We start from the raw sequence: 20496 nt of genomic DNA, 5'->3' as shown, positions 1-20496 counted from the left end.
TTTTTTTTTTTTTTTGGTTGTTCTAAGAAAAAATAATCTTAAGAGTAAGAGAAAACCTCATTGTAAATTTGTAATATAAGTTCATTTTCTTAAGAACTACGTAGCAAACTTTCTTTCTTCTTTTTCTGATGTAAAAGACAACAAACAACAAATAAAAAAATGAATTATATTATTTTCAAGAAATATTATCTTGTACAATAGATTTTAGAACAATCATCTGCAACTCAAGACATACAATGTAGCTTCCAATCTCACTCAAAATCTCCTCCATGTTCATCTCTTCTCCACCTGGCAAAAGCTTCTGCAATTCCTTCAATCTCTTCTTGATCTCTCCTCCTTCTTCTTCGTCGCGGTCTTGGTGTTTTCCTCCACCTTGTTTCTTGCTTGATCTTTCTAGAATCTCGGAAGGAGAACTACTAGTTCTTACTGGATCATCATGAACGGAAGATAATAGCTTTTGTAGCAAGAAACGACTCCAAGCGAATTCTTGAGCAGACAAGGCGAAAGCCATGTCTACTTCATGTTTCACGGTTTTTTCAAAACTTGGGTGGTTTGTTTTTGAAGAGGATTTTTTCATGTTGATCTTCTTGAGAGCTGGAACCAAGTGACTCACGTATCTTCTTGCGAAGAGCGCCTTAGGGTTCTTGTTTGGTTGGAGAGAAAAGACTCGTTTTCTCTTGTTTATAATTTGCCTCTCCATGTGAAATTTGTTTGCTTCGTAAGAAGTTTACAAAGGAGATACTTATATAGAGCAAAACCTCACGAGAGAGAGAGAGAGAGAGAGAGAGAGATGGTTTGATAATGTATATGAAAGGAGTAATGCTATTGGTAGAACTCATGTGATATTTGACACGATCGATCACACTTTATGAAGTTATTTCTTTTGACATAAATGACTAATGTGGGCATTGCACAAGTATATGAAAAGGGTAAAACAGAAATATAGAAAATATAGTTCAATAGGGCTTTAACTTTATGGTAATCTATGTTGGCAAGTACTCTCGTAACAAGTAAAATTCTGCTATGATTCATGAGATTTTTTCTTTATTAACAAACAATTATTGAAATTATGAGATAAGCTATGATATGAATTAATTACATACGTTTTCTTTAACAAAAAAAGGAAAAGAGAAAGAAAGAAAAAATCACATACGTTTATTCTCTAGTTACTTCATATTTTACACGGTTGCAAATCTTTAATGAACAAAAAAACCTTGACCAATAACCAAATTTCGATCTAATGTATAAGAAAAATTTACATAGCTCTTTTCAGACAAAGTTTGAAATTAACTAGATGTTAATCAAAACCAGAAGCGTACAAATGCAATAAAATGAAATGCCATTAGTTTAAATTAACATCAACAATATTTGGCATAAGATCTTGGAAGCCAATTGAGATTAAAAAGAGGAAAAAAAGAAGTGAATAATGGGTGATGGAAGAAAAAAACACATGGAGTCACATGGAAGAGGTCTAAATTTGGATGAATCATACCTACCCTAAAAGAGAGGGGGCTTGAGTTCCCTCTTTACCATGTGGCTCCATTGCAAGAATATGAAGACATCAACACTCAAACCCCACCTCCTGTTAATGCCTTCACATGCCCGATCTCTCTCTCTATACACATGATCCACACATATACTTGTATATTGTATGAGAATATGAATGCATGTCATGTATGTATGCATGTGTGCATGTGTTTGTGTCCTTGATTTTACCCATTTGTTCTATCTTTGTCCTTTACCTCTACTTTACCCTCCTCATCAATTATTCTCCTTTTGATCATTCTCTTTGGCCGCACTTGTGATGACTTTGGAATTATTAGTTTCACCACCCACTTGAAAAAAAGAAATTACACAACAAACTAGATAAAACTTTATAACTAATGTTAAAAAACAAAAAAAAAAACACAACTAGATAAAACTTTGTTCGTATTAGTAACGTGACAAAGATCTGTAGCCGTTATCCTGAGAATTACACAAAATCGAATACAAAGTTTACCGCTCGCAGATCGATCAATTCTCACACCTCTCACGAAATTCGTTTGAACTCGTGAATTTTACCTAGATATATACTTATATGTATGTCTCATTGGCCAGCTAGATCCTTTGCTTTTCCCTTCAACCATCCTCACATGAAGAGAATTCCCTCTTTTTCCTCACTTAATTTTATCTATAACTAATATATGTATGATGTAAAGAATTTTCAGATCTTAGAAAATGCACTTAGATAGTCTAATTTTTTTGATAATTTAACTTATACACAAAATAAGGTTGGGATGGGATCCTTTATTCCGATGACAATGTTCTTTCGTGCATTAACCATTCAAATACACTTGGCCAGTACACAAATTTTTTTTATTTTATTTTTTTCTGTCACATAAGCGCCAAATACAAGACAAATTAATGAAGAAAAAATACGGATCAAGCTGAATAAATATGATTAGTGGAGATTAAGTAAAACATATCCTATACTATTATTTGGGGAATACACTTTATAAGATACCCTTAACTAACCTTCTCTTTTGTAAGAATTTACTTAAGAATGCCATTATAAAAATCTTCTTTTAGAACAAATTTCATTCAATTTATTAAGGATAAATAAGTAAAATACTAATTTTGGCATTTAATTAATTTAATTAAATTATAAAACGAAAATCTGTTATTATTATTTTTATTTTAAATGACCAATCAAAATGAACATATAAGATTTGATATCTAACTTACCATATTAATTTGTTATTAATCACTAAACTTCACCTCTCATCTTTATATGATTATATTAATATGAAACAAATAAATCATCATATCATCTACATAATAAAAAAGTAATTTTTTTTTCTGCATATGCCAAGATTTGAATTTTTAAAAACGCATATAAATTGTTCTATCTATAAAGGAAACAATTAAACGGGTCAAAAATTCAGACTTGAGTAATATATTTCTTTACACAAAAATAAAAGTCAACAAAAATTCCGACTGAGCAACGGGTCAGAATTTGAATATTTATATTCGATTTTATATATTTATTTTTTTTGAAATGTATAATTTTATATACTAAAATAAAATTTAAATATTTTAATTTGCAAAATTTAAAATAAGTTTTACTTGATATTTTTAGAGAATATCATCAATACTTAATAGTTCGAAAAGTTAAAAATTATAAATACTCTAATTTGATTATTTTTAAAAATATTTATAATAGGTAGCGGGTTAAATATAATATATTATATGATGAAATGAGTTTTGATCCTTATAACTAACTATTTGAATAGTTATATTTAATTTCATATAATTTGTTTTTTGAAATTCATAATTTTATAAACTACAAAAAAAATATTGAGATTCTAAAATAAAAATATAGACTCCACGCACGGGTTGATTTTGGTATTATTATATACTAAATATATGTTTATAACATATTCGATTATGCGAATAATTGGTAAATTCCGTACTTATAAATCTCAAACAAATTCTGTAATTAGCTCAAACAAATCTCTATTTCAATTTTCAACAACTAAAGAATTATAAATTGAAAAAGAATTTTCTAAATTAATTCAAAATAATAGCTAATTTTCTTAATTAATTCAAAAATAATCTATGTTTTATATGCGATTATATTTTAATTTTTGATCTAACTGAAATATATGCAGTCCTATTTTGTGGTTGTTAACATAAATTAACTCATTGTTCAAAAAATATTACTTTAAAAAAAAAAAATTATTATCCGTTTTCATATCTTAAAAAAAAAAAATTATCCATAATTGAGTATTATCGAAAAAATTCTATATTTATTCTAATATTGTATATAGGGATTGACAAAAAAATTAATATTGTTTTACTTACTATTATAATATATTAAAACTTAGTTCTAATATATATATTATATAAATTTTGTAATAAATAAAATTCAACCCGTACTTTAGTACGGGTGATGATCTAGTAAGTACAGTAAATATATAACAATTAGAGTAGAACGAGTGTTAAATGATAACTATAAGTTTGATCGGCTAAAATAATCAAAAGTTCCACTAAGTTTTTCTAAAACATTTCGAGTAACTCATATTTATATAAAATAAAAAACTGTATGATTAATTAGTTGATAAAATTAACTACTATGATACTATGTTTAGAATCTTTTTTAACCTTTTCAACTTAAACTCTTTGTTTGTAAAGGCACATAACCCACCCTAATTTAAGTAGTAAAAAAAAAATGACAAAAATGATTAAACATACCATATACGAACCACACCGTATATAAATCACACTTTTGTGCGAGAAGCTAATGAGAATGATAGACAAGAACATGAGAAACCGTTCAGCACGATTATGAGTGGAGGAGATTTGAAGTATGCAGAAGGCATTGAAGAGTGGTTTGCTTCAAGACAAAATTGAGGATGATAACTTGTTCTTGTCAGTGTTTTTAAAAACAATATGCATTAAGTTGTAAACATGTTTATTTTTTTCTTGAATATAATTTAACATTAAATTCAAAAAAAAAAAAAAAAATCACACTTTTGTGAAAATTGACATCACATTTTCTTCATACCACACTGCACTTTTTCGGCTCATTATTCACAAGAAAGTTAAGGGATTAGTAGTTTCCAATTAATTACAAAGTGTTCTTTTTTTCCTTGTTTGTCTTTATAATTTAATGTTTCTGCTGTATTTTAATACAGCAGGTTCAATGTTTCTATATTACACTCCAAAAACTATGGTTTGACTTGCAAAATATAAGGGGGTGTTATTGGTTTGTGATTTAAATAGAGTTTTAATGACTTTAATTGTTGTGTAGAATATGTTGTTATTCAATCAAGATTTTGTTAAACTCTTTTAAAGTTTGGTGTTATTAGTTTATGATTTGTAAAAAGTCATTTAAAATCTTAATGAATATTGTGTTATTGGATTAAGAGTTTTATAAAGTCATTAAAAGTTTTGTGTTATTCAACTAAAACAAAACAATCTATGACAATCTATGATTGTTAATGAATTCAATTATTGTGTTATTGGTTTATGATTTTAAACACTTTTCTTTACAAAATAAAGTCATGGAAAGTATGTTGAAATATTGAGATTGTTTGGGAGATTCTACAAGATTATAGAAAAACTAATCAACAAGACTATAGAAAACTCTCTAACAATTCTTCTAAAATCATTCACTTATTCACTTTCTATGATTTTATTAAAGTCATCAAAACTCTATTTAAATCACAAACCAATAACACCCCCTAAATGTATCTGTTTATAGCTAATACTATATCTTAATTCATTAACTTGTGTTTTGACTATTAATCAAATTGAAGTACTCGTGTTAACTATGACATTTCAGGAAATAGGAAAAACTATACTCACATAATTACATTGAAAAAATAAATATCCACCACTCGAATTAATACAATATCGTCTAAATTTAGAACCTAATATTCAAATTACCCCCTATACTATCTCGTTTTCGATAGAAATTGTGAAATACAAAATTATATGTATTATGGTATTTACAAAAGAATTTACTATTTTGCTAAATTGTATTAACTGTCCATTTTTGGGTAATGCCAATAAACTGTCCAATTTCAAGGTCAGACACACTGAGCTAAATGGGGATTAAACCTGATATATCAAAGTGTCACTTAAAAATCTAAACAACTTTTGACTATTTTTAGATATGAACATGTTCAGAGTTAGAATATTTAGCTTGTTTCTTTAAGCACAACTGTAACTATTTCCGTACATTCTTCTAAACAAACGAATAAATATTTCTATCATAAAGTATAAATCTCATGAAAATCTAATTCCGCTCATTCAACTAGAACCAGTATTAATAAGATACATTGAACTATTTTTGTCGGTTTGAATGATGAAAAATCGTACAATGATGTCAGAAAATTTGTACAAAGTCTGTGATTGGTGAATGACATGTTATGATTTTAGTACTGAATACTATTTGATTAAATATAATTTCGAAAAATGGGGACCCAAAGGTATGGTTTTGAATTGAAGAGGAGCATGTGGATTGAATTAAGTACATTGTTTTTATTCTTAATTTGGATGCATTTCCACAAATGTCTCCACGTGCACTTACTTTACAACTTTTTATATTCCTAAACCCCTCATTTATTTCCTTCGTATACCATATGATTCGTTAATTATCAAAAGACATTAGTTAAGAATTTATTAAAAAATTTTGAATAATGCATGATTAGTAGTATATTTTAATAGTTAAAAGATCTCCCTACTAAAAAGTAAAAAAATGTATTCAAGATATCAACAATGTTAAAGAGGTCATCAATGCAGTTTTAGAATGTTATTCTAAGTTGTAGATCAATTTTGGTTTTAGTGCAAATATCTAATTATTTTAGTTTAGATTTGGATATGTTAAAGGTTGGTGTCTATCAAAGAATGAATGATGTTATTTTCCAAGCCAAAAAGCCATTAATGTTTTTAATACTTTAGGGAGACTGAAGAGTTTGACCAGATTTCCAACGAAAAGGTTTTGGTTAGAATTACAAAGACGAGTCTCATTCTCCTTCACATATGTTTTTTTTCTTTATTTTTCCTCTTTTTTGTCAAAAAGAAAGAAAGTCTAAATAGTCCGTAGAATAATAATTGAGTTTCCAAGAAAATAATATAATCGAGAATTGTTTTCCATAAATTTGTAACATACATCAGTTTGTTATATAGATAAAATGGATCAAATATCCGTTTTGACTTTTGAGGTTAGGCCTATTAGTAGTTTTTAGTCCAGGCCATATTTTCCTGAGTTTTATTTTGATTTTTCTTTTTTTTTTTCTAGCCTATTTACTAAACAATTTTTTTGGGTTAGTCATTATAGATTCATACATAGGTTTATTAGGGCTTTAAGGGTTAGTCAATGAAGTAAAAATTATAAATGAGTCTGCTTTTTTCTTTTGTAAGCGGTAAAAAAAATATATGTGAATGAGATCGAAGGAGAAAATGTTAACATTCATTGTCTCTACATTTTTTTTTTTCTAAAACATGTAGATGAGAAAGAAAAAAGTATTAACATTCATTGTCCCCATATTTTTGATTTGATGTGTATGTTTCTGAAATTTTCAATATTAATATTTTGTCAACAAGATATTATCATAATTTTTAACAAAAAATAAATCCTATGATTTTAGGTAATACTTTGAAAAGTTATAAATGCGAAGTCAATACTAGTTTTTAAAGTGAAAATATAATTTCTTATTTAGTCAATTCAAACAATATATAAAAATATTTATTTTGTTAATAATTTATTTTGGCGCGTTATTTATGTCTATTGATTAGTTATTTTGGTGCATATATAAGTCTTCTTAATGAGTTAGTTATTTTTAGAATTGAGTTTTAAAGTCTAAGACACAAATAAACATATTTTCCCAAAGAGTTATAAGATGCATTATCAAAAACTTCTTTAATTACTTTTCATATTTTAAATGATTCTCTGATAGAGCTTGAGTCTATTTCCCAAAATGGACTTTCCATGTTTTCCCAGCATGATCAATTCGTTCACAGCTGCAATAAGAATATCCAATATCCTTGATTTCTCGTCATCGTTGTATATACTTCTATTGTGATCTGAGATCACTGATCTCTAATCCAAGAAAAATACACCACCACAACGTTAGTTGGGTGGTGCCGTGGTGGAGACAAGAAATTAATATTGTTGGATATTTCCATTGAGGTTATGAATGAATTGATTATGGTAGGAAACATGGATAGCCCATTTTGGAAAATATACTCTACCTCTGAAAAAGAATCACTAAACTATGAGAAGTATAAAAAAAACTTTGAGACCTCATTTGGGCCAAGAGTATTGGCCATTTTTCTCTCAACGTAAGTACTTTCACCTTTTCAAAATTACTAGGGGCTATAGCGTGGGACTTATATTTTAATTTTGTACAACCGATTTAAGTTTTCTATATGAGAAAGACATGAATTTTGATGAATACTAAAGAGCTATTTTCCGCAATTCTTTTGATAAATTTTGATCAATCTCTAAAGTCTTTTCAAATCCAAGCAGAGAAATAACATTAAACTTTGAGTTTGTAAGTGCCTCGTTGTAATGTTGCACATATCCTCGAATAAATGTGCACCGGTTCACGTCTTAACCATCCTTTTTTGGGGGCATAATTTTTTCTCTTTGATTTCCATTTCATTACTTCTCATTTTGGTACTATTACATCCTTCTCCAAAAAGTTTCCTATTATCAGTGCCATGATCTCGTATTACATCTACATGTAGATTTTGTTCGTCCGACAATTTAAATCAAACCTACAAATAAAACAGAAACTAAAGACAAGTTAAAAAAAATAAAGACATAAGTTGAAATCAACATAGTAGATTTTATCAAAGGCAAACGTCAAAGAAATAGTAGGCACTCACCATTGGTTCCAAGAACTTATTAGGACTCATGACACTTCCTAGACTAAAACTTAGAGATAGAAATAATCACATTTAAAAAAATTAACTTATGACATGTATAAACCCCTCAAATTTGGGTCTTTGAGTTCGGTAGTTGAATAGCATACCCCATATGCGTGTAGCAAGGCTTCCTAGTATATATAAATATGCTAACATGCAACGAAAAAATATGCTAAAAGAAAAAGTGTATATCTAAATAATCAAGAAAGAGAAAATTAAACTACTATTAAAGATCTGACGAAAAGATAATGATAAATTTGATGTAGACGTTAACTAAGCATCAGATGAAGTCAATTCTACTTTGAAGATTCGAGAATGATAATAGATGGACAATTTACCTCTCACAATTGTATACAAATTTGTGGGAAATTGATATTCCTTGTACTCCTCTGTTTCCTACAGCTTCATTGTTAAAACGGAGAACTGTTAGTTAATATGATCAGCGAGAAGAACTCTAGAAAACAAATGAAAGAATAAAACTCCGGTCTTCCATGGCATCCAAACGAACAAATGTTATCTCTTAAAATACAGAAAATCATAAACTACGTAGATTATAGTAAAGGTGTTCACGTTTATACTAATCTCATAACATGGGATCTCTATAGTTTACGTGAAGAATTAATATTCGTCCCAAGTGAAAAAACTATTATATCCATGCGTTTCAGACCTTATATATCATCATGTAACGGATAACCAAATTAAATATAGAAAATATTATCTTGAGAACATGTAAAACGAAAGAGACTGTGGTGAAACAGTTGAGAGATCTTAGCATTAAGTTTGATTTACTACACAACGTTGAATGTCTTATGAACCTGAACTGATAATTTCTCACGTGACAATGTGAGAAGGGTAGTGTAACTGAAACGGGCGACCGGGGCGGTCAAATGCCAACTCTCTTCATATGCTTCTGCAAAAGACTCAACAAAATGATCACACTTACGTGACAATGTGAGAAGGCTAGTGTAACTGAAACTTACCTGACATTGAAACAATCATACTTATCGGCAAAGAAGATGATCACATCAACACCCTTTGATTTTAGCTCATCCACGTTTTCAATAAAGCATGCTAATTTTGAGAAAGAAAACAGAGATTATGAATCGAGTCTGAGAACCCATTAACGTAGCATTAAACCCACATATCACCGGTACCAGCATATAAAATAATTGAAAGATTAGAGAAGAAACTATACATTTGACCTTTTTAGTGAATGCTTGTATCAACTCTCATCCCCTTTTCCCCGGTCAAACGTATATATGGATTTCATAATGTAGGGAAACACTAACGTATTATTTAACCTATTCTAAAGTCACAATAGACTGTCCATAATAACATTAAGAGTCCCAAGGCAGGGAGAAAGTAAAGAATCCCTATTACCTTTACAATAAAAGACTGAAAAGAACGCTTTGTGTCATGGGAAACAACCAATGGTAGATAATAAAGTGTAATACCTCATGATCAAATGTTAAAGAAATAGGCCTAAACTCTCTGCTCTATTGGTCAAAATAAGATGCAGTCAATGTAGCTTACCAACAACAACTTTTGTAAGCCTTGGAAGATCAATGTGTTAAGTTGACAACTGCGCATATAGGAAAGTGGGTAATAGATTAGAGCATGACACGCCAGAAAGCTATTTTTATTTAATCTCTTTACTCGCTGAACCATCTATCCAGTAGTTACTAAGACAAAGCGATTTGTTCATGTTGTAAGAGTAAAGAAACGGGGAGAAAGCTTTCATAGGTGAAGAACTTATGGCAATTGATGTAAAATGGGCTGTTAAAAATCGTGAAATGGCATAACCTACTTCCGATTATTTGTTCATATTGTAACGCAACATCAACGACTCTTTGTATGGCCTCCTCTTCTACACATGCATGACCCTGCCACCGTCACACATCTTCAAAGCTTCGGTGTGCTGCAACGAAATAGAAGAAGCAAACCAAATTAAGAAAACAATCACTTTGTTCTTCACTTGAATTAGCATTGATGAAATTTTCAATTCAATATGATTTCTGGAGAAGAGAGAAGAAACCTTGTTTTTACAACACAGATGCGCGGATAGTTCTACATAAAACATATTTGTCTTTCTAACTCCAAGTTTTAAATGCTCTTATGCCTAGGGTGGACTGAAGAACACTCTTGATATCCCCTGCTCATACGGACGATCGAATCTAAAAACGTGAAACAAATCTACTACTAATAATGAGGTCATTGAAACCTCTCCATTGGATTCATTCTCGATTCAATCGAGGGATCCAAAGCGTATACGTAGATAAAGTATTTGTATAATAAGAAGACAGGGAAGGGAGGTTACTTCAAAAATTCTGGTCGCTGGGCTCGTTGCGGTGATGAATGAAACTCCATTCGCATCTTCAATCCGAGCGAAATTATTTGATGAGAGGAAGGTGATGAGAGGTTTTGTTACGAAGAAAAAGGGAGATTATGACTTTATGAGGAAGCCGAGTCGTTCAAACTTATCTAATTGGCAAGTGAATTTCAAAAGACAAAACAAAAGAAAGAACTTGTAAAGAGAGCTACGTGGCCACAGTTTTTTGGGTTGCTGATGTGGCATGATTTAAGGAACTCTTTTGAAGCCTCAATGAGTTCCTATTATTAGTAAGAGATTTGTCTTGTTTGCTTCCTTGTTTTTTCTTTTTGCTAAATATTTAACATTGCTAAATTAAATTCATTCACTTTGAAAAGATTTAACATTGTTTTTTCTTTTTGCTAAATATTTAAGATTGTTTCATTAATCAAATTGTTCGGTATGTTGTAAATTGCGGTAACAAGCAATATTTAACAAATATTGAGAAATGGTGTTCCAAATTAAATAAGAACTAGATCCTGACCCGCACGTTCCTGCGGGAGAAGTGTTTTAATGAACATTTTTGCATAAACTTTGTATTAATATATTTTGTTGGGTTAGTGAATTATAAAATAGTATAGATACCATAAACTTAGCATAATAATTGTAGAATTATATTTTGTGCTTTAAAAATAGTTTGGTGCAAAAGTTTGTATTTTCTATTTGATTAGTTTTAGAATTGAAAGTTGAGAATTTTAAAAATAAATTAGCGTTAGAATTAGATAATTTTATGTGTTTTCTTAAATATATAGTTTGGTGCATAACATATAATTTGAACAATAGGAGAAGTTATGTGTTTAATAATGCATCCTTCACCCATTTAATATTAATGAATTTTAATTTATTTATTTGGACAGATTTTTATTTTATTAAAGAACAATCGTTGTTGTCCTTGTTGCTTCTTACTGCCTAACACGTGTCTGAGTGAAGATATCTCTTCTTCTTCCTTAGCGTATCATCGACTGGGCTTTTCATGGGCTGCTTAATTTTGTAAACCCATTATGTACTCTTGCTGATGAATGTAGTCTTATTAATAAAATCCAGAGAAAATTTTTTGTAAAAGGAACAATCGTTGTCTCATCTTTAAAAAAAAAAAAGGAAAACCCACCGAACAAAACTAATAACATTAAAAAAAACTACAAAACATGGCTCGATCGAAGAATCAATTGCGACAGCTATTGCGTCTCCGTTTATACTGTGTTGCAAATCGTGAATTCTTTAAAGAGGTAAGGATATTATTGAATAAGATATATAGTTCTACTGATTTTTAATATGTTGGTTCAATTCCCAATCTGTGAATTTTTATGTTTGAATAGAAATCTTTGTCCAAGGATTGTCAAGAAGCTAGATCTGCAATGGGTAATTATTGTCAATTGAATATCCAAATTTTTGTTCAGTGAATTAAATAAACTAACACGAATTTGATTTCGTGTAGTTTTTGTCGTTAGCTACAGAAGCAAGATGAACATTAAAACTCCAGTTTACCGAACTATTTTTTTTAACCCATAAATTTTTAACCGTATATTCTGTTATCTGAAAAGAGTTCTACTTAATTTAACTTATATATATATATATATATATATATATATTTCAATATACTACAAATATAGTTATGTTAATGGAAGAAGAGGATAAACAAAGAAAAAAAAAACAAATACGATTATTAGAAAACAATAGCTATTACCAAAAATTTAAACATGTTACAAACAAATTTGAATGTATCCAGGTCAAGCGTAAATTGCGAGTAACATAAAGATATGGAGGAGGCTATCAGTCATTGGAGCTTTTCAGAAATCTATATGTTAGAGGTTAGTGAGATCATAATTTAGACACTCTGTTTATTAGATTTGCATATTTACCAGTCTAATTGTGGTTGCTTCATATAGAAAACTTTGTTTTTCCCTAGTATATGCTAATATGAAAGTACTAAATAAGAGATGCAAAGTACAAAATTTTTTGCCATTGTTTGATATGCATTAATCACCTTTACACAAATGAACGATTTCACTTGGATTCTATAGCTTGTCTTGAAAGGTTTGATGTTAGCAAGATTGGTGATACCAAGATTTCATCCATTGTTAGAAATGAGAAACGAAGTAGCAAAATTGGTCTTTTGCAGCCATTTTTTAAAAAGGAGTAGCAAAAGGTTAGGGGTCGTTTGAAAGTTTAATGAGTATTGAAAATGTTATTAGACATCTATATATAACAATATTTGAGAAGTGTTTTTGCTGACGTGTCGGACTCTCGGCTCTTGTTGAGTCCTTGATTTTACGTAATTACTTAATTACCCTTAATGAAATCTAATTAATTTTGGAAAAATTAAATTGAATTTCGGAATTAACCAAGAAAAAATAATTTTGGAAACAATAAACATGATAATTAACCAAAAAAAAAAAAGGAACAACGAAGTACCAGTTAGGAAGCTTTAATTGAATTCATCGTGTTCTTCGTCGTGTGAATATAATTCTTCTAAACGAAGGCAAAACTTGAAATCCTAACATAAAGCATATATTCATAGCAATAACAGAGATCTAATAATTTAGTGATAGAATTTCACCTGTTGATCTGTCGAAGCAGAATAGTCAAGCTTCTCATAGTATCTTGCCCATGTTATGTCTTTAAGACGTCAATACTATCCTGCACCCTATAATTCTAACCAATGAAAAGAACAAATATTTATTACCTTGGATACAGAGTTGACGAAGAAACCTTGGATAAAAACTCGACGAAGAAACTTGTAAGTGTTAATGTATGATGAAGCTTCCATGAACGTGAATTCGTGATCATAATGAAGAAACGTGTGAATGGAGACGGTTGATGGTTTTTTTCTTTTTTTTTTTTTTTTTTTTTTTTTTTTTGTCCTTTTGTGTAAACAGATCTGTTTCATAATTTATCGGAAAAGGAATTATACCAAAAAAAAAAATCGGAAAAGGAAAATATTTATTATAATATTGATATATTTAAGATGATAATGTCAAATATCCGAAAATTATTAATCGGAGCATTAATATAAACATAAAAGAATACTATTCTAACCTTACTCAAATTAATAAGATTTAGATATCCGAAATTAATCGTAAACGGCTATTAATTGTTAAACTAATTAAAATAAAGATCAAACGTACCGGAATAGATGAAATTTTTGGTATGATCGTCGTGTTCGTCGTCGTTTCAATCTAAATATTTGGAAAAAAAACGAACAAAAAAAATAATATGTAGATCAATGAAAGAGAACCCACCAATTTAGAAACGGTTATCACGCCATCGTATTGTTCGTCGGATGATTATAAGTCTCTAATCCGGAGATTGACTTGAACCCTGACAAAAACATATATTCATAGCATAAAATCGTAAATAGAAGGTAGAAGACCACCTATTAATCGGTTGTAACCTTGTGCAAACTCGATTTAATTTTGACGAATGAAATGTTGGTGTGGTGTCAAAACTTTCTTGGGGAGACTCGAAGATGAGAGAGCTGAAGTCAGAGATAGGCAGAGAGGTTTACATGTGAATTAAGGTATGGAGTGCTAACGTGAACATGAACGTGAACGGCGGTGATTTTTGCACATAATAGCAATTAGATCGAGTATTGGGAAAAAATATGGATCAGCGTGACATGACGCATATGGATACCATGCATGTCTATCTATTGTAAATCAAAAATTATATTATTGTTCCGCCTTATTTTTGAAACAGAAATTAATTTTCCCTTAAATTTTAATATATTTTATAAGATAGTATCAGATATAGTAGTAAATCTAAAATAGTTGTTATTATTCCATATTTTTACGGAAAAAAGTAAATATTATTTTAAATAAACATGGATAACAATGAATAAATGGCAGTTTTACAAATATTTATTATTATGATAGTGATTTGCTTATTAAAATATGTAAATTTTCTTTTCTTTTTTTTGTATTTATCGTCGAAAAATTTAGAAACCCTAAATTATGCACCGCCTCCTATTCAATATAAATACCTTGCTCATGGTATTCAATTTCAGATCATAACTAACCCTTGTTTTTTTTGTTCTTTTTTTTCAAACTTTTTTTTGCTTCTACCTAATTTTAATTTTTCTTTTTATTGTAGGATGGATGTATGGAGGGGACGATGTGAACTGGTGTATGGAAAATTTGGACCTAATTCAATAAATAAACAGGTGATCTTATAGTTTATATGTTCAAATTTGATTTTTTTTTTTTGTATTTATGGTTTATATGTTCAAATCAATTTTTATAATCAAAAAGTTTGGTTTCAACTTTTGAGAAGGTAATCATCGATGGTTTGGTATGTTTCTTTTTGTTGTAAAAAGATGAGGTACCTCCCGATTTTGTTGAGGTACATGTTCTTATTATTTTCAAATATGTTTTTTTCAGAAGAAACACTCAACTTTTGATAACACAGTTGCCACAAAGTCAGAAAGATGACTTATTTCAGGGATGAATCTTCAGAGGAGGCTAATTTTTGTCGTTAATACAATTTAAGTATTCTTCTCTTTAGATTAGGAATAACAAACTTGGCTGTTAAATTCAGGAATTACTCTTCGTTGCCAATCTCTCTCCCCAAACTAAAATATTACATATATGGAAGTAGTAACTTAAAGTTTTTGGTATCGAAGTCATTCTAAGGCACTGAGATTCGGACTTTGGTATGTATAGGATTCGTTTTCCATGCACTAAGATTTAATTATTGTTTAATTTATTGGTTTTTAGGTTTCTTTCCATGCTCTGATGCGGTTTCGGGTGTGCCAATGGAAGCTTGCATCACTCTTTACTCCAAGCGTAAGTATGCTCTGCATTAGCTTCTTCTGTTCCATTGGTTATTATGGGTTTTGACTTTTGAGAAATATACAACAATTTAAAACCAGGTTTTGTTGTTGATTGGTTCGGTTTGTATACCATATTTTGCTAAATACATATGACCATAAATAAGACCAAAGGAGCTGGGTTAGCTCCTTTGCCAGCTAGGTTGACTTCGTCTCCTCCCCGTCTTGCGGATTTCCGTTATTCAACGGGTATATTTGAGAAGTATACGGTACTAAAACCACAACCATTGATCTTAGCTTGATCGGTTCTTCCCTAGGATTTATACATAAAAGTAAATTGTTTTGTTTAATAATTTTCTATTGCATGAACTTTCGAGATAACAAGTGGACAGGAGTGTAATGTCATCAAAAGTCAAATCAAACACTGTGAGGAACATAATAGACAACGTTGGCTTCTTTCGCAGCTGCTCAACGTTGTCTCTCCCGATGGTCCCAACACTCTCTTCTTCTTCTCTTCTTCTTTTTTTGTCAACATTCAAACGTTGTTTAAAATAAATAAAAATGTTTAACCTTAATCATCTTTCTAGATCTTTAAATGCCTAAAACTTCAACTTAATCAGTCAGCAATCCGTCACGTTAATGATTTTGAAAGGAAGACTTTTGTTTTGTTTCGGTTAGTTTTGTTTGTTTAGTATTTTAATCACAAGATAACTCTAATTTCCCATTAGAGTTGTGTTAATTGTGTTGATTATGATTTGGCGTTCCAATTATGATATTATTTTTATGTTGTAAATCTTAAACTGTTACGTTATTGTTCTATCTTCCTATGTGAGAAAAAAGTAAAATGTTTTAAAATTTTGACATGGATAATAATATAATTGTAAATCTATAATAATTATATTATCATTTTATTTATATTTTTCAAAAAGAAATATATTTATCTTAATAGATTTAATATGATAATGTCAAATATAGTTATAAATCTAAAAGAGTTATGTTATTATTCCATCCTTTTATGAGAAAAAAGCAGATATTCTCTTAAACTTTTAAATTAACGTGGATAATAATAAATAAATGATAAATTTACTAATATGATAATGATTCGGTTTTAATCTTACCAAAAAACAAATAATGATTCTGTTTTAAAAATATATAAATTTTCTTTGTTTAGTTGTAGATATTGTCATATAAAAAATTCTTAGATCCTCCACTGCCTTAATTTTATGTAAATACCTTGCTTGATATTTAATTTTGATTTGATATCATAACTAATCCTTGCTTTTTTTTTTTGGCACTAACCATTGAATTTTTTATACTGCCATTTAATTCTTGCATAAAAAATAATAATTAATAGTAGTGTTTATTATGAATGCAGGTTTGTTTTCAATAAAAACTAGATTGGATTTATGGAAGCACGTCATTGTTTCCAGTGCGAGGAAACAAATGTCGTATCACTGCTGTTGTGGCTCTTTAGTACTTTCGTTTCTGTTTATGGCTTTGCTTCGGTTGTATGGTTAGTCATCAATCATTGATCTTCTCATTGTTTGAATATTGTTGCATAGGAAAAATCTTCCTTTTTTATGAATCTTTCAAAAGTTGGGTCCATGCTATTCTCAGTGATTGATTACGTTTATTGAATATTTGTGTGCTTCCTCTGCTGATATTCTAATTCATGCTTTATTCGTCGTCTTTGATACACTCTGATTAACCATTGTGGACCTCTAGAGTCTAATTTGCAATATTAATGCAAGTCTCTTTAACTTACGGATTATGAAGAGCATCCTAAGATCGTTTAATTTGATTCAGGCTTTATGTGGCTAATGTTTGGTCTTGGATGTGAATTAGTCTATCATGTTTCTTGGAAGGTAGGAAGCAATCTTGATGTTTAACAAAATTGACAATGTGCTCTTTTGTAGCTCAGTTTTGAAATATGTACTAATTATTGTAGAGGAAACCCGAAACAAAGAGACCATATGTATGATTTTATATGCGAAGAGAAGCTCCGAATTTGAAATCGTCTCCACTCCGGTGATATGTGGCCATGGTGTGAAGGAGTCTAGAGCCATGGTTATTTCGGATTCGGACATAATCGTAATTGTTAAACTAATAAAAATAAGATCAAACGTACCAGATTGATGAGAATTTTTGGTGTTCTTCGTCATGTTCTTCGTCGTATGGATCTAACAAAACAAAAAAAAATATATATATACCCCAGGATTTTTTTTTGTTTGTTAATAGAGAGAACCCACCAATTTTGTAGCGTTGATTGTGACATCGAATTGTTTGTCGGATGAATATAAGTCTCTAATCCGGAGACTGAAGTTGAACCCTGACAAAAACATATATTCATAGCATAAAATTCATAAATAAAAGGTAGAGCATCACATAGCTTTTTCTTCAAAACCAACACATCTCTCTTTGTAGCCGAATTACTCTCCAGTTTGGTATATACTCAAATTTTCCAATGACTTCCTTCTCGAACCTGGAGCGTTTTTGCTTTGCCGGATATTTTTAGGATATGGCTCTTATGTATATCTTGTGAGTCACTTGATATGTTGTTTAGGTAAAACTTTTGGTTTGAAAGAGAATGATCTACGACAAGCATAATCGGTTATTTGTTATATATGTGGCCATGTTCATATTGCTTTCTCCACAAGCAATTTTCCAGTTTTGTAGCATTCGATATTTAAATTTAAAAGCTTCAATACGTTGTATACATGTGTATGTATGTACATATATGAATTATTCTCAGTTGCACATAGTGGTTTCTAAGGGATAGATACTTGCTCTCTGTAACCCTCTCATTTTTAGTACCTATCTTCAGTGTTTACTTTGCTAAGAGCTTCTTGATAGGCATACATCTTTGCAATCTCAGATCAATATACTACAAATACATATACGATACAGTTAAGAAAATGATATTTCTCTTACAACTTTTTATATGGGTTTTATAAACAAGAGATCAACTGAAGGGTTACGCAGCGACCAATGGCGAAGGTAGAGACAAAGATACTACAATAGGGACGATAAATATGACACGATATATACAAAGGAGATGCCTGTTTCTATACAATTGAAATTTTACGTACATAACTACTTCAAAGAGCAAGATGACTTACTTGATAGGTAAGAGATATGGTAAGAGATTATATTTTTCAATTATTTGTTTCCAACTACGAAAAACTCCAGTGACATACAATCTAAAAGCATGAATATGTCATAAAATCCAGAATACAACAAAAACCAGGAAGATGGGCCCAAATTAAAGTCCGAAACTGGACGTGGGGAACCCACGGACAGTGGCGGTCGGAGCGTTACAAATATGAAAGAAACGAGGAAGCGTGAATATGTCATAAAACCAAGAGTACTACAAAACCAAGAAGATGTGCTCAAATAACGAAACTGGACGTGGGAACCCACAGACAGTGGCGGTCGTGGCATTACAAATATGAAAGAAACGAGTAAGCATGAATATGTCATAAAATCAAGAGTACGACAAAACAAAGAAGATGGGCCTAAAGACCGAAACTGGACGTGGGGAGCCCACGGACAGTGGCGGTCGGGGCGTTGCTAATATGAAAGAAACGAGTAAGCATGAATATGTCATAAAATCAAGAGTACGACAAAACAAAGAAGATGGGCCTAAAGACCGAGACTGGACGTGGGAACCCATGGACAGTGGCGGTCGGGGCGTTGCTAATATATTGTTGGTTTAAATATATAGATTTTTTATATTTAATTCTATTATATATATCAAGATATAAACACTAATAATTGTTTGTGATTCAAAAAAACTATTAATTGTTGATTACTAATAATATATATCAAAAGTTATAGCGTTTTACCATAATTCTATATTAATGTCGTTATAAAAATTAGACTCTTGACAAAATTAATTCAATAAATATCCCTAACTTGATAACCCTAAATATTAATTATTAATTCTGGTCTTAATCAACATACAACCCCGCGCTGGGCGCGGGGACCTCCCCTAGTTCTATATTTATATGAAAAAGAGGTCGGCTAGGGTTAGACCTATTAGATCAAAAGAATATATTTGCAAATCCATTTTTTAAATAAAGTTTTAAGGTATATACTTGATTTGAGATGTAATGAATATATAGTTATTGTTATATTTGGAAAATATATTAACTGAATTCGAATCAGATTGAAAACAACCTTCAAATTTGAATATTTTGAACGAATTATTGTTACCTTTACTATCTATCCTTATTTTGTATACGAAATTTATGGGATACGTTTGTTTTGGTAATATCTTTAAATACGTAAATGTCATTTTTTGTTTCTTCTTAGATTTGCATATATGGGACTTGGTTGTTATAGAAAGATCGGTGAAATTTTGAACCTTCCAATATAAAGAAATTAGTTATCTTCTAATATATTGCATATATGGGATTTGGTTGCTATAGAAAGATCGGTGAAATGATTTTTGTTTAAATCGAATATATAGATTTCCTTCTTTTTTTTTGGTAAAACTCATAACTAAATATGGATATAAACGGATTTTATTAATTGTGGTAAAAACTCATAAATGAAATCGAAAATCTAGGAATAAGTTTTCTTTTAATCAACGTAATATATGGGATTGGGTAGTTATAGAAATATAGAAGAAGTGATATTTTCTAATTCGAATTTTTAGATTTTCTTGTTATGGAAATATATGTGAAAGTATTGATTCTAATTTATTTTAACTTTAATTTTTGTAGATCTCGATCATAAATATCAGGCATCGTATTGGGCCTATTTACTCGAAAGCCCACTATGATTATTATGCAGGATCCGCGTGTTTTACCGTTTGTAGATCCGAGACCCGCGTATTTTACCGAATGGAGATCCGACTACAAGATCCAAGATCATTGTGTTAGTGATAGTCAAATTGTCCATTATACCCCTTGACGAAATTTTTTAGTTAGTCATAGATTGA

At 30.1% G+C, this 20496-nt stretch overlaps 1 protein-coding gene and 2 long non-coding RNA genes across 5 annotated transcripts; 1 reads left to right on the top strand and 2 right to left on the bottom strand.

Moving 5' to 3' along the window:
- Positions 1-84: 84 nt before the first annotated feature.
- LOC9322317 (transcription factor bHLH146) lies at positions 85-801 on the bottom strand. The gene has a single exon (XM_021033224.1). It carries the CDS (start codon positions 698-700, stop codon positions 176-178), a length of 525 nt encoding a protein of 174 aa, XP_020888883.1. The 5' UTR covers positions 701-801; the 3' UTR covers positions 85-175.
- A 7117-nt stretch (positions 802-7918) lies between these two features.
- LOC110229760 lies at positions 7919-10992 on the bottom strand. 3 transcript variants are annotated; one of them, XR_002333151.1, is made up of 7 exons: positions 10736-10992; positions 10454-10570; positions 10226-10336; positions 9399-10000; positions 9234-9328; positions 8757-8820; positions 7919-8268 (listed from the first exon to the last, which is right to left on the bottom strand). It is a non-coding gene; the product is annotated as an uncharacterized LOC110229760 (long non-coding RNA). The 3 variants fall into 3 exon arrangements; XR_002333150.1 differs by having other exon boundaries at positions 9234-10000; XR_002333152.1 differs by lacking the exon at positions 9234-9328.
- Positions 10993-11928: 936 nt separating this feature from the next.
- On the top strand, positions 11929-20421 carry LOC110230438. Its single transcript, XR_002333542.1, has 3 exons — positions 11929-12012; positions 12513-12594; positions 20279-20421. It is a non-coding gene; the product is annotated as an uncharacterized LOC110230438 (long non-coding RNA).
- The last annotated feature ends 75 nt before the right edge of the window (positions 20422-20496 follow it).

The sequence above is a fragment of the Arabidopsis lyrata genome, assembly GCF_000004255.2.
Source record: "Arabidopsis lyrata subsp. lyrata unplaced genomic scaffold ARALYscaffold_3, whole genome shotgun sequence".
NCBI classification, from domain to species: domain Eukaryota; kingdom Viridiplantae; phylum Streptophyta; class Magnoliopsida; order Brassicales; family Brassicaceae; genus Arabidopsis; species Arabidopsis lyrata.
This window is presented reverse-complemented; position numbering and strand designations above follow the sequence as displayed.